Source organism: Mangifera indica, chromosome 4 (genome assembly GCF_011075055.1).
Source record: "Mangifera indica cultivar Alphonso chromosome 4, CATAS_Mindica_2.1, whole genome shotgun sequence".
Classification (NCBI taxonomy): Eukaryota; Viridiplantae; Streptophyta; class Magnoliopsida; order Sapindales; family Anacardiaceae; genus Mangifera; species Mangifera indica.
In genome coordinates, this window is record NC_058140.1 from 19,980,783 (window position 1) to 20,004,698 (window position 23,916).

Genomic DNA, 23,916 nt, shown 5'->3' on the forward strand with positions numbered 1-23,916 from the left:
TCTGATGACAGTCCTGAACTTATTGACTTCTCGTCACATTCAAAAACGTACTTCTTATTACGTACAAAACTGTAAATATCAAAAGTCTATATTACCCTATCCTTTTCTGTTAATGCCGCCCATAAATTAAGAATAATAAATATTGATTAGTATGTTAATGGCGATGCGTAATTATGTAATGTGTATTAATCTATATAAATTCAAAACGGCCTCATTGTTTGTGTAATATATCATTATTAACGTATAAATTATTATTTTTTATTATTATTAGATATAGTTTTATTGCTCTCTGAAAAGGAAATTTGAAAAAAAATAGAAGAAAATATAATAAAAAAATTATTAATTTTAAAAATTAAGACAAAAAATAGAATAAAATTTTAATTTTTTTTAATATTATTAATTAAATAATATTTTTATTCTTATATTTAATAATAAATTTTTAAATTTTTAAAAAGTCGTGAATACCAATTTGATAATGAACTAAACTTTGGGTATTGGCCTCGTTAGGAAAACACGGTATGAGAAATCTAATATTCCGTTTTTAAATATACGATCTGTTTACTGTAAAAAATTGTCAATCCACATCTGTTATTTCCTTTTATGGGTATTTGAGAAACGTGGCAAAGAGGGGGCAATATTGTCATTTGCTATGCCTACATGTATCAGTAAGTAACTCACTCTCGCTCAACCGACTCGGACCACGACTGTCTCTCACACTCAGACACTTGCCTTAAAGCCTGAAATTATATTTTCCGTTGATTTTCTCTGCAAATGCTCTTGGAGATTAAGCGTTGAGAGACTGAGATGAGCGTAGTTAGAATTCAGGGAAGCTGCGTGGCGATCCGTACTCTCTCCCCTTCTTCTTCTTCTTCTATCAACCGCTGCGCTCACGGCCACGGTTCTTCAGGTACTTATATTTCTCTCTCTTTCTCCATGATTCTTTTGTCGCCTACAATGTCATGCTTGTTGATTTTCTCTGATTTTTTTTATTCGGATCCGTTGGTTTTCTCTCGTATTCTTCAATGGATTTCTGATGTTTTCGCAATATCAATATGCTATTTTAGTCTTAACTTTCCTTTTCTGTTCTGGTTCCATTTTTTTAACAACTCAGAAATCCTGAGCCTGCTTGAATTAGTCAGTGAATCGTAGAGAAAGATATAAAGTGAAAATGTGAAAACAATTGAATGGAAAAGATGAAGAAGATTGTTTATGATATTTTAAAACTGAATGCGGCCACGAATTCTTCTTTCTTTCATCTTCTAGATACCGTTATCGTGCCGGATTTGTCGCAATCTGCGGTTACTGAATTGTCAATCACCGTCCGTCCACGTTAAGTGGACCCACTTCATGATTGACGGTCTACGTTTGGACTATGTGTCCGGTGCATTGGATAGACACACGGAATATTACGCATAGGATAATGAAATATCCCTGTCCTACGTCCAAACAAGTCCCAAGGGTCTTAGCCACGTATTATCATAGTGACGCGTCACATGTTAAGGTCCCCCTCTCGGCTCCTTAGCCTTTCGTTTGGAAATTAATGGTCGTTCTGAACTGTGGAAGCCGTTGTTCTTGGTGCCTCTGCCCGTGAGCACAGGTTCCCATTTTGGTATTTTCTTCTATTTTATACGGACCGACACATATAACCGTTTTGTTATATTTTTATGGGTCTTAACTTACTAATTTTGCTTCCATAAATTTCCTTTTTTTTTTTTCATGTAGATTCAAAGATTTAATGTTCTTGCCCAATTAGGAGAGAATATTTTTCCTATTTATGTGATGTTTAGATTCACACTATAAGCCCCAAAATCTATTCAACACCCTAAAAATAGTAAAAAATAATTTATTGTAAATTAAAAATAGTAGTTTGTCCTTAAAAATAGGCTTGGTGCACTTAGCATTCGGCTGGTGTGGACTGATATAACCCCCCTTTCAATCTTGGCTAAATGTGAATGAGAGACAATTTGAAATTAAATTGAATTCAAAAGAGCTAATTTAAAATCAATTTGAAATCAACAATCTAAGGTCTAAACTTAATTTGAAAACAATTTTATTTTAAATTCGATTTAATTTAACTTAAATTTGAATATTCAAATCAGTGCAAACTTAATTCTTTTTTAAGAAAATGAGTCCAATCAAAAACTTGAAATTTAGTTCTTTCGATTTGAGTTTGAGTAGTTTAGAGTAACTCTAATCCTAAAATTAGCAAGTTCGTCTCCCATATATTAGTTTTGAAGAGTATTCTTGTATTGTTTTAGTCTCTCTGTGACTTCTATTTTGATCTCTAACATTAACGAATCTTACAAACCAATTTGTTGCTGACAAAGACTAAAACTTAAACAAAAAATCTCAGGGATGAAATCGTAATTATCCATCTACCATGGGTTTTAGTCTGTTTGCCTTGTGCTAGACCTATTCAACAGGGTTATGCCAGAATGACTTCAAAGATTTGAAAATGGCCCAAATTTATTGGGTCCAAAAAAACAAAAGAAAAAAAAATATATTCTGTCTCCTTAACCTTGCAGTTTTAAATTTAAACCGTATTTTCGTCAATTTAAGATTGCAACGTTCTTCGGCCATCTTAGAAAGCGATGTTTGATGTTTTTCTTTTCCCATTTTAGAGGGAGCGATGGTTAACTACTGGTTGTACTTCCGTTTTGTAAAGGATGAGCAGCTCTTACTCTCCATAAAAGCGCGTGTTGTTAGGTTCCGACTACATTGGATCAAGTGTTCACATGGACATCTTGAGTTTCCATGCGGTCGGAATGTGGTCCCAAGGCCAGCCTCACAGCTCATCAGCGCGTGTTTGAACGTGGTCCCAAGACAACAGCCAAGCCTGGCCTGATTGTTGAGTGCCCTTCTATGTATTCCAATCGAGCTAGCATGAATTAGCCTATGAGTTCAGTTTGATCAAGCTCAAAACAGCTCCTAGGCATGCTCAAACACGGGGTGCAATAGTATGGAGCTCGAGTCTAAAGATATTTGATTTGTCAAGTTCACGAGTTTGGGTAAATTCAATTTGAAATAACTAAAATAATATTGTTTTAAATAGTATGTATAAAAACGATGTTTTAATACAAAACGAGGTAAATTTGAACTTAACTTGATATTATAGGCAAACTCAAGTTGGCTTATGTATTATGAATTCTCATCATCTCCAATTCGGTAATGTATCTACGTATGAATATTTTTATACCTAGGACTGCGAGCAATCAAAATGGATGGCCTTGATTGTCTTGAATATGGTCCCATCACTTGGGGATCAAAGTGATATGATTGGTTGGAATGCGTGTTGTTAAATTTGCCATCAATGATTTTTTGATCTTCTGGGTCTGATGACCTTCTGACTGACATGCTCATGTTAAGAGAGAAAAGTGGCTTGTTCATAGTGGCTAAGAAATGATTTATTGCAGTTCTTGGTTCAGGTTTCGCTTAAGATTCGTTTACTCTTTTGGAAAGGTTAATTTATGATGAGTATAACAAAGCTTGAATACAGATGATGCAACTTATGGGACGCCTACTTGGATTGGTAAGGGCCTTACTTGTGTTTGCTTCAAGCGAAAGGGAACTTATGAAAGGATCTGCATGAACTTGACTCCTCAACAGGCAAGTAGTTGGTAATAAACAAGCATGACTGCATTGTTGCTACAATGCCCTTCTTTCAGTTTGCTGTTAATTCATGGCGATGCCTCAAATGGGTTGATAGATATAGCCGACTTTGTCTGAATTTTCTTCATTCTAACAAAGACAATGTTGTTGATTTTCTCATGTGGAAGATTTGTTTGAGAATTTTCAGGAAGAAAGACTGAAAAGATTGAAGCATCGGATGAAGATCTACTTTGATGCTTCCAGGCCAGATCACCAGGCATGTGGATATTCTTTGGAAGTACTTCAAAGACTTTCTCCTCACGGACACAATGACAAAGATGCAAATTACATTAACTTATTTTCTTTTTTGTTGGGTACAGGAAGCTTTAAGAGCACTGTGGTCTGCAACATACCCTGACCAGGAGCTCCATGGCTTAATATCTGATCAATGGAAGGAAATGGGATGGCAAGGAAGAGATCCATCTACTGATTTCAGGTTCTTTTACCTTGTCTTGAATGCTGCTTGTATTTTCCTTTTGTGATTTCCTGGCATATTTATTCTTTTACTTAGCATTTGGACGATTTCCTGGTAAATAGAGGAGCTGGATTCATTTCTCTGGAGAATTTGTTGTTCTTCGCCAAGACTTTTTCGGTATGATTCTCTTATTCTGCCAAGGCCATCAGTTTTCATCGGACATGTAAATTTCAAATACTATTTTCTTTGATGTAATTCTTTTGCCTTCATTGTTGCAGACATCATTTCAGCGTTTATTAAAGAAGCAGGGCGGAAAGCGAGCTGCATGGGAGTACCCTTTTGCAGTTGCCGGTGTCAATGTCACTTTCATGATTATGCAAATGCTTGATCTTGAGGCTAGTAAGTGGAAACAATCAACTCTTTTCATTTTTTTCTCAGAATCGGTGCGATGTCTGCTAAATTGTTACAAACTTATGCTTCTCTTTAGATATGAACATGAACATAAGTTATTTCAATCTCCTAAGAAGCACAGATGAATCTTAAACTGAGTTGACTCTAGTTTGAAACGAGTGAAACTAGGTGAGCTCAGGCTCAAACTTGACTCTGAGGGTATTCAACTTGCCAAACTTGCAAGCTTGAATGGATTTGAATGACCTCGGCTTGATAGTGTATTAAAAGTAGAGTCGAGCTTGAGTTCAACTCCCCTCAAACCAAGTTGAACTCAAGTTGGCCTAAGCTCAAATTAGGCTTGTGTCGACTCTAACCTTAGATGAACCAACTGTTTATCTCTATTAAGGACAACATTGCTAATGCAAGCCAGCTTTATCTTATTTGCAGCTAAACCTAGGACTTTTGTGAGATCAGTTTTCTTGCAAATGTTGTCAGGTAAGAGTTCGCAATTGCAAATGTTTCATACTAAATCTTTTTAAGTTTATATTATCATGTATAAGCATTGCCTTTTCCTTCTTGGAAAAACTAACTGGTTCTTAAAAAATGTGCACTCAGAAAATGAATGGGCGTTCGACTTGCTGTATTGTGTAGCTTTTGTGGTCATGGACAAACAATGGCTGGAGAGAAATGCCACCTACATGGAGTTCAATGTGAGAAATCTACTATTCTTCTCATAAACTTTTACCCTCCTTTGCGCAGGCTGCTAATTTTCTGCCTAGTGTTAAATTGGAAAATGGGGGGTTTCAAAAACCAGTTAATCAAACTGCTTAGCTTTTTTTTTTTTTTTTAACCGAACCAGATTTTTGGTTTGGAAACAACCGTAAACCAAAACCAAACTGGTTGAGAGAGAACTGATAGAATTCTGGATTTCATATAGGATGTTTTGAAGTCGACTCGGGCACAACTGGAGAGAGAACTTCTAATGGATGATGTTTTAAGGATTGAAGATCTACCTTCTTACAGTCTTCTCAGTTAGCAGTAACCGACTAAAAGTTGAAGCAATAATTCTGAGATTGGTTTCAATTTGTTATTATATTTATTTAACTTTGTACAATCGTCTCCCTCGAAAATGAATCCATAACTTTCATATTCTGATACATGGTAGCCAACTTGTGTAAAGTTCTGAATCCAAATTGGACAGAGATGCTGTATTATATGTAATTCTATATTCAGTTTTGAGGCAAAGGGATGATTTCAGTTCAAATGTACGTTAGATCTCCACAATGGAGTATTTATTTTGGTCTCCAAACCAGTGTTTTAAGACCTACGCCGGGTCCGGACCCAGTCAAGGGCCCTGTTCAAGTCTTTTCCGGTTTGACTCTTTGGACAGAGACATAAAACCTGTTGATATACATGTATGTGTGCATTGTACGCCTTGACAACCCAGCTTATCGTTGGGGCTCGAACAAATTTTTTTTTTTTTAAATCATGCTGACCGGGTTTGAATCAGTTGCTGTTCCACAATGCGATGCGGTTCGCTCAGTTCAAAGTAATCCAATGGTTTAAATGCTTATAAAACTTCATCCGAACCGAACTGGTCATTAAAGTCTCCATCAAACCGACTGGTCCAGCTTTTGAAACCATGGGAAAAAAACCACTTAAATATCAAAATAATACTGATTGAATGAAAGCAATACTATGAAAGATGGGATGCATTGCTGTCCTCTTAACTGAAATTACGTTTAGTCAGTTGCCACTGAAGAATGATATATAAAAAAAATATGGAGATGGTACTGTTGTCAACTAATTCTGTGAAAGAACGCAAATATAACATTAGTGTTATTTCTTCTGTATGAACTCTGATTGAATAGCCTCATCAAATTGAATCTATGCCCAAGCAGACATTATTGATCATAGTTAAGTTCACAAATTCTAAATGTCCAAGGGGGGAGGGAAGAGGAAAACACCAAAATTGCATATGAAGGTTGCACTATCAACTGTTTCCATTTGCATGATCAGCTCAACATTTAACAGAGCAAAAGTAGTTGAATGAATGTAGTTTCTCAAGCACAGTGTAGCTAAGATTTTATAAAATTCATTCTCGGCCTTAAATAATCCAAAATAATAGGATTTACCAGAAATGTCACAACAGCACTCACAAAGCATAATCTGCTAAATCAACCAACCCCTTCTCTCCTTCCCTAAGATCCTGAGATAGGCAAATGTTAAAATCAGAGCAGAAACCTCCACAAGCCACTTGATTCTCCTAACAAAATTATATATAATGATAGCCAAAAGAAGCATAACAAATACCTAGATGCAATTGCTCACATACAGTAGTAACTAAACATCATGATTTTCTTGTCTGTAACTGTAATTCCCCTTGAAACAGAAGTGTATATATATAGTCTGTCACGGCACTTGAGTGGAGCATGGCAGGGGTAATGACTGCATAGGCTTAGTGTGCGTCGTTGTTTGTTTTGTGGGTGTGTTATTTGTGAGGAGTTGTTCTAGGACTTGGTGTGTGTCAATGAAGCCAATGGACAACATTGAAGAGGGATTAAATCATCATTGTATAAACAAGTCAGGAGTTGAGGTCGTTCTTTGGATGAGTTAATAATAAGACGAAATCAGTGTCCTTAAGCCTAAAATAAGCTACATGCAAAACTGAACCTCTGGAAAGGGAGTACTCGGGGTGCCGCATGGGCAAGTTGGAATGTTGGCTCGTGAGTTGTGACAAATACACACACACACAGAAGTAGAACTAACCAGGCTCTCTCACACACACACACTTAGGTAGAACTAACCATACTTACTGAGGCAGTCACATATATTGTTACTTACAGCAGGGCCTTTAGGAATCAGATCTCATGTCAAATGCATAAACACAAATCAGGCGGAAAAAAAAAAAAGCACAAACAACCGAAGAAGATCATCTATAGACTAAGCAAATCTCATCCATCATCTAATATCAGGTTCTATTCTTACTAATCATCAATCAATATAATTTTACTCTACAAATTGAAACAAAAAAAAAAAAAAAGCAACAATTGATTATTTCCCCGGAGACATGCCCTGTAAAGTTATTCTCATCAAAATATATGCAGAAAGAAACCATAACAAGAGGAATGCTAAAAAGCTTAACTTAATTCTCATCAAAATAATGTTAAGCAAGAAACATGTATGAAATGTCTTATGAATTGCTAAAGACTGTAAATGAAACCAAACATATCCTTAATATTATTATTTTATTATGCTAGAGAAGTTGCTTCAATTACCAGCTCATATCTAATACAGTGAACGGATACAAAAATTAGCAGGAAACTGGAAAGACTATATCCGAAGTTGCTTAATAAAAGGACAAACCTAAATTCAATAGCACTACAGAAGTCGGAACTCCTGCATATATGAGTCCCAACAAAAAGAGTCCTTGGATGCTTCGAATGGTAGCAACTCTGTTCAATTAAGCTGAAGAAATATCCGGAATATCTAGAACTTCAAGCGAAATTAAAAAAAAAAAATCCACCTGACAGCTTTGAATAGTTGCAACTTTGATCAATTAAGCCGAAGAAATGACCGGAAAATCTTGAACTTCATGAGAAATTAAAAAAAAAATCTACGAAAAAGCTTTGAATAGTAGCAACTTTGATAAATTAAGCTGAAGAAATTACTGGAAAATCTTGAACTTTACGAGAAATTAAAAAAAAAAAAAACTACGAAAATGCCTTTAATAGAAGCAAATTTTATAAGCTGAAGAAATGACCAGAAAATCTTCAACTTCATGAGAAATTAAAAAATATATCTATCTGAATCGAGCTGCAGAGAAAATTCAGGAAAAAAAATTTGGACCATTTCTCGATTTGTGCGTGTCATCCTTGCGCAGGGGCCATGCTAATCTTCTCTGTATCGTTCCAATTTTATCGGATGTCTCCGAAGAGACCATCACCTAGAAGTCGCACCATTATTATAAGAGGCTACTCTGACTTCTACCTGAGCAGTGTGGGACTAAGATGCAATTCGATGAAACTTAATAGTTGACACGTCATGCCAATGCCACTTTGGGTTTGTTGGCTTTGACACGTACGAGGGCTCAACCAGTTCGGCCCGTTTTCCACTCATCATAATTAAGGCGTAATTTTTTCTATTATTTGCCTTTGATTATTATTAGAACATTCTGCCAGCACCTTTTTTAAATATGTTCACAGATAATTGATATAATCTGCAAGAGGGAACACAACAGATTATTCTGGAATAACCAATTCTTAAGTTACAAGACTCATTTGTATGAGGTAAATAGTAAAGAACCTTCAACATAAAATTTGTGTCAAATCTAACCCGGTTCTTAATTAAAATGCATTGTAATCATCAAATTAAATTGAATCAAAATTAAATCATTTGATCAAATCAATTAAATTGTCACGCTGATATTAATATCGTAAACCTATTAATTTTTTTTTTTTTTTTGTGATACCAACATCATCAATACATTTTATTGATCAAATTGATTAAGTTACAAATCGATCTTTAACCTGATAAAAACCTAATAACGATCAAAAAACATTGTGACTGAAATGAGCATAAGATCTCTCTCTTCCTTTTGCTTCTTTGTCCATAATAGTGTAAATAAAATAATAAAAAAGAAAAAGACCGAGACAAGGTTAAAGAACTTAGTTGAAGTTCTGATTCTTGATTCCATGATTGGTTCATTGACACTCTTGGTATCTAATTCTCTTAACTCCCAAACCTAATTCGGTTTTCAATAGGAGATTTATGACAAAGAGACCACTTATTTCTTAATTCTTATCCAATTACGGCAGCAAGGTGAATGAGGTGGGATTGTTTTGTTGAAAATGATTCACTATCCCATTCCTAAATCACATGAACCTAATTCTGATCAGCATACAATAACTCTCATGCATCCATCTAAAAGGAAAACCCAACTCATTACCGTAATGCTTTATCATGCAGAAGGTTAAAGAGTTGATGAATAGGAGAAGGCAGAATTAGACAACAAAATGGTGTGGCTCCATTGTCGATCATGACACAAATTGCAAAAACATTTAACAAAACATTCCCTGACTAAATAAGCAACTCTGTTCCCACCTGAACGGCCACAACTAAAGCCAGAATAAACCTTCGTTTTATGGAACAATTCTTCCATTATGTTTACAGAGTCTTAAACGTTTTGAAAAACTTCACAATTCTGATTTTGGTTCTAATTGGATTTTGTTCTTTTATTTATTTACTTTTGAGACTAATCTAAGAGTTGTTTTTCCTCTCCAATATCCGAATCTTAATACAATTTAGTGGTTGTTTATCATATTACTTATTCCTTTGTGATTCTTCTATCATCTCTTAATTGTTTCGACATTGGTTTGAATAACTGGAACAAAAAGAAAAATTTCCCATGATAAATGATAATCACAAAACCAGGTGAAAATGGTGTTTTGAACATCACTTTTGCAGAAGATCAATCATAGAGCTAGACTTGTATAAATTCTAATTGTGAAAAAGGGCACAAAAACTATTTGGACTTTGGGTCATATGTAGATTGCTTACCAGTGAAGTCGCTTTAGAAGCCTTGTTCAAGACATTACCTGGTAAGTACTCATATCTAAGACACCAATCTGATGAAAATTAAGTTGCACATACCTGAAAAAGAAAGTCCAACTTTATATCAGAAAAAGAAAATAAGATTTTTGATCTTCCAAATTAAACATCTAAAATTTGGAGAGGGAAATGACATAAATTGGCTGATCACCAGAACTGAAAAAAAGATGATCCTTGAACCCAAAGCTTCAAAATCACCAACCTCTGCCCACCCTTGTCTTTTAAGCAAAAACTCTACCCAGAGCACTGACATCCAAAGCTATACAGCCCATCACTCTCTCTCTTTTTCTCACGCAAAAATACTTGGTTGGTTTTTTATGTGCTCAACCCTTAAGGCTTCCACCTTCTGGTAGTCCAAGTTTCTCACTTAAAGCTCCCACCAATTAGGATTTTATCTCTAAGCTCTATCTAACCATTATTGAAGGAGCCATTAGATGGCTTCCTTCCAGTCACCAATTGCAATGCGAAGCTCTGCATTGCTAGAAACATCATGTGGATATTTATTGCAAGAATTGCAGGCAAGAGATTTTTTTTATTTCTCAAGATTTTGTAGGTTACTAACGGCTTAAATTGCTCACTTTCTGTTCCTCCTTTCTTATATTTAAGCAGATGATCTGGGATGAAGTTGGAGAAGATCAGTTTGAAAGAGAGAAGGTTCTACTAGATTTAGAACAAGAATGTTTAGAGGTTTACCGCAGAAAAGTTGACCGTGCAAATATATCACGAGCTCGCTTGCATCAAGAGCTCGCGGAATCTGAAGCTGAATTCACCCATCTTCTTTTGTCTCTTGGTGAACGATCTCTCCCTGGAAGGGTACTTTATCCATCAACCTCTTCTCTTCAGTTAGAAAGCTTGTGTTAACAAACATCTATTAAAGGTGCCTGCAAAATACAAAGCTAGTGAAGATGGCACTAATCAGGATATTTCAGAATTCTAGTATCACTTAAGTATGTAGAGCCATGGAAAAGAATAATGCATATTATTATTGAATAGAACTAAAAAAAAAAAACATTCATGAGCTCAGAACAAATAAACATTTACATCAAATTTTGTCTCAAGACTGAGCCTAATACAACTCTGATCCAGAGTGGGGAATTTGTTACATGTCCATTAAGTGGGAATATGTGAGAACCTATCATCTTGAACAAGAAATTCCTTTCTTGTCTTGACTCAATCTTGTCTGTGCAGCCTGAAAAAATGGCAGGAACACTAAAAGAGCAGCTGAATTCAATCACCCCAGCTTTGAGGGAGATGAGGCTGAGGAAAGAAGAGAGAGTGAACCAATTTCGAGCTGTGCAAACACAAATTAAAAAAATCTCTGCAGAAATATCAGGTCTATCAGAATATGATGACTCATCAACAATCATAGTAAACGAGAATGACCTTTCTCTGAAGAAACTTGAAGAATACCAGATTGAGCTACAGAGACTCCATAATGAGAAGGTATTACCACAATTCTTTATTATTTGTATAAGGATATTGTAGAGTGCTTATTAATGAGTTTTGTGTTTTGTTTCTCTTTGGTTGACTTCAAAGAATGACCGACTCCAGAGAGTAGAAAAATATATAGATGCAGTACGTAACTTGTCTGCAACATTAGGAATGGAGTCTTCCATGATTATAACTAAGGTTCATCCCAGCTTGAATGAACTGTATGGAATATCAAAAAACATAAGTGATAGCATTTTGGAAAAACTCAACAGTACAGTTGAATCTCTAAAGGAAGAAAAGCAGAAGCGGCTTGAGAAGGTAAAAACTATTCATAGTCTTCTGCTAGTCTTCTTTTAAGCAAATATTTCACTAGCTTAGATTAAGCATCAGGATGAGAAATCCCTTATATTAACTCTTCTGAATTTATCAGCTTCACCAACTTGGCAAAGCTCTGACAAACTTATGGAATCTTATGGACACACCCCATTCAGACCGCCGACAGTTTTCACATGTTACCAATTTACTATCATTCTCGTCAGTAGAAGTATCAGATCCTGGGAGCCTCACACATAACATAATTGAACAGGTAAGTATGTCAAATTATCAGAGCAAAAAACATTTACTCAAATTGTTTTCAAGTTCCAACGATTAGGAGTAATAGCTATTCAAAATGTTTCAAGGCTGAGGCTGAAGTCAAGAGACTCGATCAGTTGAAAGCAAGCAAGATGAAAGAGCTTTTCCTGAAGAAACAGAATGAGCTAGAAGAGATATGCAATAATTCACACATGGAGATTCCTTCACAATTAGAGATGGACAGAATAATAAACCTTATAAACTCTGGTAAGAAAGAGTGATAAATTTCCTCTCAAGATTTATAGTCATTATTGTTCAAATCTAACTCGACCTACAATTTGTGACATACTCAAGGGGAGATTGATCATGCTGAACTCCTCATGAGCTTGGATGAACAGATATCCAGAGCAAAAGAAGAAGCCTATAGCAGGAAGGCTATAATGGAGAAGGTGGAAAAGTGGATTTTGGCACGTGATGAGGAGCGCTGGTTGGAAGAATACAGCATGGTCAAAATCCCACAACCCTTCATCTAAATGCTTAGTTGGCTCAAACCTTTACTGCATCTATTTGATGCTTCAAATGTCATGCATGTTTACAGGATGAAAATCGATATTCAGTTAGCAGAGGTGCTCACAGGAATCTCAGACGTGCTGAAAGGGCCCGCATAACTGTCAACAAAATCCCAGGTTAACATAGAGAAGATTCTCAACATCAATAATTAATGCTTTGGGAATTAGGAATTATTCAAGGGGTTCTTTGCATTGACCTATCCATATAAAAGAAGAGACCTTTAAAATTTCAAGAGTGAAAATATGCAAAAATTACTTGATCAAGAAACTTAGATGAAAAAACTAACCAGGTAGATTAACAAATATAAAAGAAAAAATTGATCATAAAAGACCTTCTATATTCTTCAGAATTTAGAAAATCTGATCAAGCAACATCGTATATGTATTGATAATCACCCACGGTTCTAATGAAACGTTGTTAGATTAACAAAAGCATATCCTAAAAATTAGACAACTAAGTTGATTAAACTTTGATAGAAAATCACAGAAAGACTTCTACCTTGATGTATAGCCAATGTACTGTTGGTGACCTATCAAATGATATGCACATGTTACATGAATCATCACATTTGCCAACGTTTTTTCTCCAGCTTTGGTGGATTCACTTATAGCGAAGACTAAGAATTGGGAAGAAGAAAGAAAGAAAGTTTTCTTGTATGATGAGGTAAGATGACATGTTGCTGGCATGTATACATCAATATAACAGTTATTTCGGTGCAGTTTAGGCATTTGTTAAATGAAATTTCAATTATATGGGAAACAAATATATGTCATTTTCTAGGTACCTCTGCTAGCTATGTTGGAACAGTATTATCTGTTAAGGCAGGAAAAGGAGGAGGAGAAGCAACGTCAAAGGGTATGTATCTTTGGACACGTGGTGTCAAAGAATTTTATATATCTTCTTGCTTTTTCTCACAATGATAAAACTTTCCCAAATCAAGTTTCCTCTATTATACTCATGCTTTCTCTCTGATGAGGTGGTATTACCTCCATAGGATATGAAGAAGGTGCAAAGCCAAGTAGTTGTCGAGCAAGAAAATATCTTTGGGTCTAGACCAAGCACCAGCAGTAGGCGCCTTTCAAACCGAAGCATAAATGGAGGCTTTAACACTGCAACCCCTTTTAACAGAAGACATTCTCTGGGCATCCAACAGTTGGGATCAAACAGCATCAATTCAGAAACTCAAAGCATATCTTTCACTAAAGAAGGCAGAAAGGTACGAGGACAAAAGATGTTAGGTCGACCCAGCTTCGCTCATGAGTTTAGAGATGAAACAGCTTCAGTGGTGTCAACATTTTCTGGCCCTATTTCTCCCTGAAATTTAGTCAGGTTTGTGGATTTCACCTCTGATGTGAAATAACAAACAAAAGTGATTAGATAAATATAGTTTTCCAGGAAAAAATGCATCATGCAGCAGAATAAAGTCAGTTTGTCTTCTTAAACACTTGTGTATTTATGTCTTGACCCTGTGTATCAGCAGCCTTACTAAAACCTTCAGAGAATGATGATTTGGAGGGTAAATAAAAGCTTTGGAGTCATTGATTTCGTGATGTAGATGTATAGAGTACAGTCAGCTGTACCACGTAAATAGATGCTTGCAGCTATGATCCTAAATCATGTTTCATGTTTATAATCTATAAGACTGGATTTCATTATTGTTCAATTGAACTAATGGCCACCTCTCGAACACAAACATCATCAAGTACAGGACCAATTTCTGTCAGCTATAGCAAATAACAATTGCTTTACTCATCAATAGCAATGAAGCATATCGCAGTTAGGATTGCCAAAAAAAAAAGCCCAAACAAGCTTCCTCTATGATAACAATGAATCCACTGTACATCTACTTCAGTAATAACTATTTGATCAATATTTACCATGTAATTGCAGTCTAGTTAACCTCCAAGTTGCCATTGCAATTGCAAAATCCGAAAAAGCCTTTTACAATGCCACCTACAATATCCAAAACGAATCCACAAGTTCAATTGAATAACAGGCATGTAAAATAACCACGAACGGAAAAAAAAAAACAATATTAAGGAGAAAAGAACTGTGCCATACAGAAAGAAAGAGTTCCATTCAAGTCAGTGGAAACTTTGTCATCGAATTCTAAATAAATTAATTGAGTATCAACTCTGAAAATTCAAAAAAGAAAAAAATACAATATCTTGGAACAAATATGTATAAACTTCCATTAAACTAATTAATTCAGCCCTAATCATCGTTGATCTGAACTGGAGTCTCATTTGCCGGTTTGCTAAAGAAATGATCAATCCGGCGAGTCCCAACCGGCAACGATTTTTCCACATCGGTACGAGAACGAGTCCGGTCGGTTGCAGGTCGATTCTCAGACTGAACAGGCTGGGGGAGCGAATCGAGAAGGAAATCGCTAGTTGGCTGGTGCCTTTTAACGGCAGTTCGCAGGTGATCAAGTTTTATAGTCTTTCGCTTCTTCTCGATTGCGACTTCGGCAGATTTCTCGGCGAGGAACTGGAGGAATAGCTCGGTGGAGCACGATACGAGGAACATGGCTTCGGAGGTTATTTTGTTAATGTCTTCGTCGAGTTTCACAATTTTCTTGATCCGGCCGATTGGGAACTCTGGACGGCTGTTCTCCGTGTTTTCTTTTGCTGTTGCATTTTCTTCTGCCATTGAGATTGGTGAGATTCGGTATGCTAAATTTGAAGAGTAATCACATGTAAAATTTAATTTAGGGATTGCCATTTTGGCGGGAAATCGAACTAATGTCTTAAAACTTTTGTTCCGTGGAAGGACAATAAAACCCTTGAAATTGAATTTTATATAAAAGTAATTTGCGTTGATTATTTTGTCTGTTATTGGGGTAGTTTAGTCCTGTTAAAGTTCACCCCCCGCACATGAGGTGCTTACCGCGCCAAAAGGAGAAGGATTTGTCGCAATGACGGGGCAACAGAGCAGAAGGCATCGAGTAAATGCGACCGTCAAAAATACAAGTTATGAGCTCTATTGATTGGAAAAATTAATTAAGTGTTAAAATTTTGAAGGTAAAAGTTTTAATTTTAATTTTAATTTTCGTTAAGTTTAGAAAATATTTTTATAAATGATTATGAAAAGTTATTTGGATTTAACTTTTTTTTTTATACTAAATGATTTAAATATAAATTTTCAAAAATAGATTCGTGTAAGTTTGAATTCTATATTTGTGCCGCACGAGCTCGCCTATTTTCTGTCTAAATTGTACTTTGAATTTTAGAAACAATTTTTTTTTGTCAAAATTAAAATATTAATTTTAATAATTAAAAATATTCTTATGAATTGATAAATTATATATTATTATTATTATTCCTAATATCTTTAAACTTTTTTTCTTTACTAACTTAAAAATTTATTGTTTAAACTCTTACTATAACTATAAATTGAAAAAATCAAAACTCTAATATTAATTTTGACAAATCTTATACCTGTTTTTGCATTAGTTACAGTTGAAATTATGATAAAAATTACACAAGTTCAAATATGATTTTAGCATAATTATATCATTTCGTGTGATTAAGTTAAAGTGACATTAAAATTGTGCAATTTCAATTATAATCACACTAATTTGATGTGATTTAACTTTAATTGTATTAAAATAGTGTGATTACAATTAAAATCATAAACCCTAATACGATTTAATTTGAATCAAATCAAGAATGATGTATTTTTAATCATATATCCGATTTCTGACCAAATCATACAATCTAGGGTGTGAAAATATATTTGATAAAGCTTTTAAAGACAATATGTTATTCAATTTTAATAAGGGAAAAGGATGATTTTCCACCCAAGTTTTGCTGAAATAACAAATATATACTCATGATATATAAAAAACTCAAATATCTACCTAAGTTTTAATCTGTTAGAACACACCAATATATTTTTTGTTAGTGTTAGAGAGCAAATTCATCAATATATTTTTTGTCAATGTTAAAAGGCAAATTCATTATTTTATTGATAATATTAAAATTATTTTTTATTTTTTATTTAGTATGAAAAATTAATATTTTTTCCTGAATTAAGTTTTAAAAAATTTACTTTTTCCCCTTGAAATCTAGCCACTTTCTCCGATGATGGCGAAGGAGTCATCATCCAAGTATGATGACCGTCGTCCAGATCTGAACAATCTGGATGATGCTTCATCGTCCTCATTGGACAATGCTTCGTCATCTAGAATAGACAACGAGTGTCGTCAAGAGAATAGACAACTTTTAGTAGTCCAATGAAAGATGATGCTCGTCATTTAATCTCTAGTCATATCGGTCGTCGATAGTCGAAGGGGGGAGTGAAGAAAAAATTAGAGATTTGAAGGGAAAAAGTCACTTTTTAAAGTTCAATATAGGGGTTAAATGTTAACTTTTAAAACTTGAGAGAAAAAATGAGATAAAATTATATATTTTTTTAATATTATTGTTAAATAACAATTTTATCCTTATATTTAACGAAAAATTTAATAACAGTTTAAGAATAATTGAGTGTTTGAGTTTTTTATTTGTTATAGATACATTTTTTAGGTTGAGTTAAAATTTGAGTAGGACATAGCTTTTTGCCCTTTTAATAAACATTGAAAGTAAAAATGAATATTTTTGTCAACCCTAAAAATTAGTAAATTTCACTTATGAAACTTAACAAAAGGTGGGAAATATTATTTTTAAAGTGTGAGGGTGCAAAATCATTAAGGTAAAATACGAGTGCAAACAGGTAATTCCCACATGCTATGGCTACAAATGAGTCAAACCACGGTAAGCTACTCTATAATTTAAAATATAAAATAATAAAAATAAATCTCTAAAATTACTCTTGTATCAGAGATACTTCGCTAATATATCTATTTATAATTCTCGGATTCGCATCGACAGACGACATCATCCAATGACAAATCTCCATTTAGATATTTCAGCCAGGGCTTCACCAGCTTAAATAGGGAAAAGAACTATATCCCACCCATCTTTTACCCTATTCTCACACCGATACCCATGGGAGATTAAAAACTTTTTTTCCTACCCATGACCAAACGGCTGTCCATTTTTCCAATTAGGGATAGGGGTAAAATCATCATTTTACTGTTTAAAACCTTAAAACTTTAAAATTTCACAATTTCTCTCTTTCAAGTTTTAAAAACTAACAACTAACCCATCCTCAAAGTTTGAAAAATTTAATTTCACCCCTAGGGTTTGCTTCCTTCTCTAGCCACCACCGACAGCCGACGTATTCGACCGATCTCCTATCTTCGACTACAAAGGACGATCCTTCGTCACTTAGATATGGAAGAACAGACTAAGGACGACGCGACAAGCGATGAAGCGTCATCCTTCATTGTTTGGGTGGAGCGACTCTCTTCATCACACGGTGGTGGGAGCAATAATAAAAAAGTGAATTGGCAACCGTACGACGAGGAGATGAAGATCTCTTCATCGTACCACCGCCGTTGCACTAGGAGAAGGAGGAAGCCGGTGAAGACGTCGGAAGATGAAGTTGAAGAATGGGGGTAAAACTGCTAGTTTTGAAAGTTATGGGGGGGTGGTTGCATTTTGAAAAATATGAAAACCCTAGGTTTGAGGGTGAAAATGTTAGTTTTTAAAGTTTAAAAACTTTAGATAAAGACGAAATGTTAGTTTCTAAAATCTAAGGGGGATAAAAAGTAATAAATTTTATAACTTTTTAATATAAACAATAAATTAATAATTTTGCCCCAGTCCCTAATTGAAAAAATAGACAGCATTTTGGTTATGGGTGGGAAAAAGGGTTTTTCATCTCCCGTGGGTATAGGTTTGAGAATGCGCTAAAAGATGGGTGGGAAATAGGTCTTTTCCCGTTAAATATCGATGGAGTAGGTGAATTTAGAAGCAGCAGCTCTTCACTTCCACTGTTGAAATTTGTCTTCTAAAACGCACAGCATCACCAGAGTCCTGAATCACAGACGAGCAGCAACTAAACTAATCAGCTTCCGATTTTCGACTGGAATTACAAAAATGTCCTACAAGTCAGTAATTAACTACCAAAAACCGGATTTTCGCCTCAAACTTGATTTGACAGAATTTCTCCATGTCACAGGAGGTCTTCTATTAATCGTCCTCCAACACCAGATGTCGACAAGGATCGTGAAAATCAGGAGGCCACTCTTCAAGAAATCGTCAACATCAAGGTTTTTTTTTCTTTATAAATTTATATTCTTTAGGGAAGTAATTTTAGTTTTTTTTTTTTTTTTTGTAAATTCCTATGTTTGATGAATTTATTGTGTTGTTTACAAGTGTAGTTGATAGAGAGTGGGGAAAAAGAACGATTGAAGGAGCTTTTGAGAGAAAGGCTCATAGAATGCGGTTGGAGGGATGAGATGAGAGCTCTTTGCAGGTTTTTTTTTTTTTTTTCCACCCTATCAATACTTATTTTTATGGTTATTTTTAAATAATTTATGTTTTATGGGATTTTTAAATCAATCTTTGTTGCAACTAAAGCAATTGACATCTGTAAAGAAGATAAACAAATCTTCAAATTATGTGTGAATTTAAATTATGGGCAAATCGTTTCCTTGTTTACTTATCCATTGTCTCATATTTGTATATTGAGTAATAATCTATGCATTAACCATGAGGACAAACATAGGCGCAAATGTTGACACATCATTATGTGTTCTTTTATATCTAATATAAAATTATTCAATCATATAACGACATATCATTATTTATATTCGTGTTTGAACTCATTGTTAGTTCATGTTGTATAAAACATGTGAATTTAGGCGTTTGTGGTGTTTTTAGCAGTATCATTTTTGTCTTTTTATTTTGTCAATGGATGTTAGCATCTATATGAGACTAAATAGATGTATAATCTATTAATTGCTTGTTTAAACTTGACTGAAACTTAAAACTGTTCTAGTAAATAAGGTTTTATTTTTTTGTGGCTCTGTTTTGAAATTTTAATTGGGCATTACATTGTTGCTTGTTTTTGTGTGCAAAAACAAAAGCTTAGTAATTTGGATAACTTGTTTTGCTCTGTTCTTGTTGGGATTTTTTTTTATTTTTACATTCACTTGAACATTCCAGGTTCTTGATTCTAACTATTAAAGCTCTCTTGATTTATGTTACCATATGTATTATGTATGTGACATCCTTAATATTAGCTTCTAATGCCTTATTATCATTCTATTAAAATAGCTTTTTTATTTGTTCATACAATGATTCTATTGTATTTGTTTTCTGGTTACTTTCTACTAGGGCATATACAAGGAAGAAAGGGAGGAATAATGTTACAGTTGATGACCTAGTACATGTCATTACTCCAAAGGGCAGGGGTAGGTTCTTTTTTTTTTTTTCCCCTTTTACCCCAAAATGTTGACGGTTTCTGGCTTTCTTCATTCCTCACAATGGTCCTTTATGTCTAAGTTTTCTGACTAGATGAGAACATTTGCAATTATCTATTGTTACATACATGGTTATTTCACAGTCCACTTAAGGATTTGAGGATTTTTTGTTGTTGCTTTATCTATAATGTGTTTTGGTCTTAAAATGGATATATTTGTACACCAATTTGGTTTATTAATCTGTTGATCTTCTTATTCAATTTATGCAATCTTAAAAGGTTGTGATATGGATTACACACCTCTGCATGTATTGATTAGGCAGTGTACTTAGGTCTTTTGTAACTTCAATTATACAGGTTGCTTTCGCTATCAACCTGACAGTCTGACAATTTAAATGAGTATATCCAAAAATGACACCTTGTTTATGTAATATTTTTCTGACTGATGGCTTCAAATGTACAAATGTCTGTCGAATAAGTTTGTAATCTTTTCTGTTTAGTCTTTCTTGCCATAGAAATAAGTTCTCTGCATTCAGCAATTTCTGCAAACTGATTTCTTGGATTGCTGTGTGTATATGCAGCTTCTGTTCCGGATTCTGTGAAGGCTGAGCTGTTGCAGCGAATCAGATCATTCCTCGCGTCAACTGCTTCTTAATGGTCTTGAAAGTCAGAAGCGGCAAAATTGATACATCTGGTTCCCTTGGTGAAGGGTGGTCGCCTGTTTGTTGTCTTAAAGTTTGCCTTAAGTAATGTACCAGAAACTGCTTCTTCGGCTTAGACCGCTTGATCCATTATGCCAATGTGTTGGATTCAGTATTCATTTTCTGGAAATGTGTCCTACTTACATGATCAGAAAGGGTTGCTAATTACAGCCACTGAAATGCACAAATATATCAATACTCTGTATCCTTTTGCAGATTCAGAATGAATTGTGTTCGGGCCTAAAGTCCACTGCTTTAAGTATATAAGCATTACAAGCTATTAAATCTTAAAAATGGTCACTTCCCCTAGTGTTGGAGTCAATCCGAATTAAATCCAAGTAAATCTTGGTTTGAGATCTACCGATTAAAATTTAAGCTCAGTTGAAAGACAATTTTATCTTATATTTGATTCAATTTAACTTAAACTTAAACGTTTAAATTGATTTGAACTCAATTTATTTTATAAAAATAAATTTAATTTTTAATCCGAATTTAGTTAGTTTAATTTAAATTTAAACAGTTGGAATTGAGTTTAACTGTTATTTTAGGATTGTTGGAAGCAATCCTATCTTACTTTATCAATAATAAGTTAATAATGGTACTATGTTGTTCATCAAATGATGTTGATGTGTTTATCGAAACAATAATAATATTTATGTATTATCATATGATTAAAATTTATTTTATTATTATTTTAAAATTATTTAATTATATGTTAATATGTGATATTCATACTTATATTATGAATTTATTTTTAATGCATGAAAATTATTTATATATATATTTATATAGTTATTAATTTAATAATTAACTTTACTTATAATAAAGAGAAATACTTCTTTCAAGTATTAAAAGAGTTGATCTTTAATGCACCGTGTGGGTTTAAGAATACAAACAAATTGAATAGAATATTATTTAACTTGAATTTGATTTACTGATTTAATAATAGAGTTCGAGTTTAAGTATAAATTTGATAAGATTAAATATTGTCAACTGTAGTTTAAACTTTAGAGTAAAAATAAAAATTTGAGTTCATTTATAATGAAAAAAATTATAATTATAATTTATATATTATAAACCTAGCAATTATATATATATATATATATATATATATATATATATATATATATATATATATTCAAAATTAAGAAAAAAATTATAAAAGTATAAAGAAAATATTTTAATATTTTAAGAGATTAGATGTTATCTTCCAATCAGGCTCGTTAAACCAAACAGAACCTAGTGAGCTTGTTCTCGTCGATAATCCAGCGAGCCTTGAAAGTATTAAGATACGACGTCATATTACATACGGTAACTATAAGAATGGAAGCTTGAAAGTTGCCTCCACAAATTTGCGTTTGTTTTCTGCAAACCCGCCAATTTAACCCTGCCGTAGTCGCTCCAAACCTGGCCAAATCATGGAGTTACCCTGGATTGACTTCGATCGGATTCTGCTGTTCGAGCGTACTCGAATGACAGCTGACTACGCCAAGGACCCTCTTATTTTTCCTAAAATTCACTTGGTACATGTTTAACTTTACTGAATAATGTCAGTCAATATTGCTTCGTCGTCTACCTACTTCGATGCGATAACAACTTTCTTAGTAATATGATTTTCGTTTATATTTCCTCCGTTATTCGTAACTTTGTTGTGATTTTTGGGTTCTTTTGCTCTGCCATATTAAGATATCGTTTTTTTTCTTGCATTAATGTTTTAGTTATCATGAATTTTTGCTTACTTTAATGGGGAGAAGCATTAATGTTTTAGTTACGGATACAAAGAAGATGATAAAGAGTTTTTCTAACTATATTATTTTCAAATGAAACCCTGTGGTAGCTGGTAATGTTATCTCCTCTATTTTTGTTAATGGAATGAATACGATGATAAATAGGTGCCATTTTGAAATTGGAGGAGGCTTGGACAAAATTAATCCAGTGAACCATGACAATTTATGGTGCCTGGCAAATGCCAAGACCTATCGTGCCTTATTTTTACTCCTGATGTTTTTGAGGAAAAAGGTGATTTTGATAAAGCCAATGAGTTTTTTTATAAAAGTGCAGTGCATGAGGTGGTATATAAAATTTTAAGCTCTGAAGATACGGTTTTTTTTTATTGTTATTAGTGCAATTACAATTCCCCATAGAATCTGTCAGTAGCTTACTTCTATTGTGAAATTCTTGTTACAGGAAACAAATAAAGAGCTCTACTGTAAATCTTTGAAAATCAGTTCGAAGGTATGATATGCTTTCAAATTCTTATTGTTCTTTGAATTTAGGGCATTGATTTTGAGATAATTGGTTGTACAGTAATCATACGTCCGCTGTTAAAGTAGTGGATTTCACCTTATAATTGAATGGCAAGTTAAAAGGGAAGCTTGGAGAACCTATGTTTTTCATGTTCTGCTTTTTGAAGCCTCTTTAATTGATTTGTTAGTTTTATTTGTTTATTTATATAATTTTTGGGGGTGTATGGAGAGGTTTGGGGATGTGCTGAGGTTTTTTCAGCATTTGGAATGGGTAAGGGAGTATGATTTGCCATTGCCATAACCTGAGTCTCCACAACCTTCAATTTGGTTTTGGTTTGTTGATCATTTCATTAGCATTTAATTCTAACAGTTTTATTATTTTGAAATAATTAATCATTATTTCTTTTTAGGACTGGAATTGCATAGGAAATGCATGGGCATATAATTAGTCGATAGGCTATGTACGTTGAAATACATAGGCATGGAATTATCAGCAGGCTATGGCTGGAGGATCTTCTGCTTCTTATGTGCGGGTATTATTTATAGAGTCATCAATTTCTGAGTCCAACCTGAATTTAATGTTTTGCATCTGTAGTATAATTTTATGATAAATGGTAGCCTGAATGGAACAGTTATTGTGGTTGCCTTAAAAAGGAACCATTTCCTACTGAGTAAACTTGTTTGAAATTTCCTTTTTCTTCTCTGTGCCCTTTACTTTTGACTGGAAAATGCCTAGAATCTTTTCTCATTGATGGAATTAGTTCTCAGTATTTTAACCAAGACGAGGTTAAGCATCAATAGCCAGTCATAGACTGATCACCTGAAAGTGATAGTCATTTTGCGCATCAATAAGTAAGGTATCGATAAAAGTCTGAAAGGACCCAGTCCTTTTCTATATGTAAGCTTGTTAAACAAGAAAATTTCACTATAGCAAACATTACAAAATTTTCTAGGATTCAAAGCTCAAATCTATAGCAAACATTTTAACATACCCTGCGTTTTCATCAGTTCTAGTTCC

General features: G+C 34.1%; 4 protein-coding genes, 2 long non-coding RNA genes and 1 other non-coding gene across 7 annotated transcripts; 4 read left to right on the forward strand and 3 right to left on the reverse strand.

The window, feature by feature from the left end:
• The first annotated feature begins 676 nt into the window (after window positions 1-676).
• On the forward strand, window positions 677-5,721 carry LOC123212948 (ELMO domain-containing protein C). Its single transcript, XM_044632204.1, has 9 exons — window positions 677-907; window positions 3,497-3,606; window positions 3,797-3,865; window positions 3,969-4,084; window positions 4,186-4,240; window positions 4,342-4,462; window positions 4,901-4,948; window positions 5,069-5,163; window positions 5,391-5,721. The coding sequence occupies exons 1-9, from the start codon at window positions 805-807 to the stop codon at window positions 5,487-5,489; spliced, it is 816 nt and encodes a 271-aa protein (XP_044488139.1). The 5' UTR covers window positions 677-804; the 3' UTR covers window positions 5,490-5,721.
• Window positions 5,722-6,316: 595 nt separating this feature from the next.
• LOC123212950 lies at window positions 6,317-8,479 on the reverse strand. Its single transcript, XR_006501636.1, has 2 exons — window positions 7,820-8,479; window positions 6,317-6,662 (listed from the first exon to the last, which is right to left on the reverse strand). It is a non-coding gene; the product is annotated as an uncharacterized LOC123212950 (long non-coding RNA).
• On the reverse strand, window positions 8,291-8,393 carry LOC123215183. Its single transcript, XR_006501983.1, has one exon. It is a non-coding gene; the product is annotated as a U6 spliceosomal RNA (small nuclear RNA).
• A 1,736-nt stretch (window positions 8,480-10,215) lies between the features above and the next one.
• LOC123213445 (65-kDa microtubule-associated protein 8) lies at window positions 10,216-14,300 on the forward strand. Its single transcript, XM_044632883.1, has 11 exons — window positions 10,216-10,581; window positions 10,673-10,876; window positions 11,252-11,506; window positions 11,600-11,812; window positions 11,925-12,080; window positions 12,175-12,334; window positions 12,422-12,573; window positions 12,666-12,753; window positions 13,227-13,300; window positions 13,418-13,492; window positions 13,632-14,300. Exons 1-11 carry the CDS (start codon window positions 10,498-10,500, stop codon window positions 13,953-13,955), a joined length of 1,785 nt encoding a protein of 594 aa, XP_044488818.1. The 5' UTR covers window positions 10,216-10,497; the 3' UTR covers window positions 13,956-14,300.
• Window positions 14,301-14,710: 410 nt separating this feature from the next.
• On the reverse strand, window positions 14,711-15,314 carry LOC123214882 (nuclear transcription factor Y subunit C-6). The gene has a single exon (XM_044634893.1). It carries the CDS (start codon window positions 15,287-15,289, stop codon window positions 14,852-14,854), a length of 438 nt encoding a protein of 145 aa, XP_044490828.1. The 5' UTR covers window positions 15,290-15,314; the 3' UTR covers window positions 14,711-14,851.
• A 3,163-nt stretch (window positions 15,315-18,477) lies between these two features.
• On the forward strand, window positions 18,478-20,771 carry LOC123213290 (transcription and mRNA export factor ENY2-like). Its single transcript, XM_044632686.1, has 5 exons — window positions 18,478-18,635; window positions 18,707-18,797; window positions 18,909-19,003; window positions 19,867-19,943; window positions 20,533-20,771. The coding sequence occupies exons 1-5, from the start codon at window positions 18,625-18,627 to the stop codon at window positions 20,604-20,606; spliced, it is 348 nt and encodes a 115-aa protein (XP_044488621.1). The 5' UTR covers window positions 18,478-18,624; the 3' UTR covers window positions 20,607-20,771.
• Window positions 20,772-21,852: 1,081 nt separating this feature from the next.
• LOC123214614 lies at window positions 21,853-23,596 on the forward strand. The gene is made up of 3 exons (XR_006501861.1): window positions 21,853-22,175; window positions 22,840-22,887; window positions 23,309-23,596. It is a non-coding gene; the product is annotated as an uncharacterized LOC123214614 (long non-coding RNA).
• The last annotated feature ends 320 nt before the right edge of the window (window positions 23,597-23,916 follow it).

What these genes read in the sequence shown, in the direction of transcription:
- LOC123212948 (XM_044632204.1), top strand. Translation starts at nt 805, where the DNA reads ATGAGCGTAGTTAGAATTCAGGGAAGCTGCGTGGCGATCCGTACTCTC. An exon ending in CTTCCAGGCCAGATCACCAG is followed by an intron (nt 3,866 to 3,968) that starts GCATGTGGATAT and finishes TGTTGGGTACAG; the next exon opens with GAAGCTTTAAGAGCACTGTG. An exon ending in CCACCTACATGGAGTTCAAT is followed by an intron (nt 5,164 to 5,390) that starts GTGAGAAATCTA and finishes GATTTCATATAG; the next exon opens with GATGTTTTGAAGTCGACTCG.
- LOC123213445 (XM_044632883.1), top strand. Translation starts at nt 10,498, where the DNA reads ATGGCTTCCTTCCAGTCACCAATTGCAATGCGAAGCTCTGCATTGCTA. An exon ending in GGTTGGAAGAATACAGCATG is followed by an intron (nt 12,574 to 12,665) that starts GTCAAAATCCCA and finishes GCATGTTTACAG; the next exon opens with GATGAAAATCGATATTCAGT. An exon ending in AAGTTTTCTTGTATGATGAG is followed by an intron (nt 13,301 to 13,417) that starts GTAAGATGACAT and finishes GTCATTTTCTAG; the next exon opens with GTACCTCTGCTAGCTATGTT.
- LOC123214882 (XM_044634893.1), bottom strand. Translation starts at nt 15,289, where the DNA reads ATGGCAGAAGAAAATGCAACAGCAAAAGAAAACACGGAGAACAGCCGT.
- LOC123213290 (XM_044632686.1), top strand. An exon ending in GAGATGAGAGCTCTTTGCAG is followed by an intron (nt 19,004 to 19,866) that starts GTTTTTTTTTTT and finishes ACTTTCTACTAG; the next exon opens with GGCATATACAAGGAAGAAAG. An exon ending in CATTACTCCAAAGGGCAGGG is followed by an intron (nt 19,944 to 20,532) that starts GTAGGTTCTTTT and finishes GTGTATATGCAG; the next exon opens with CTTCTGTTCCGGATTCTGTG.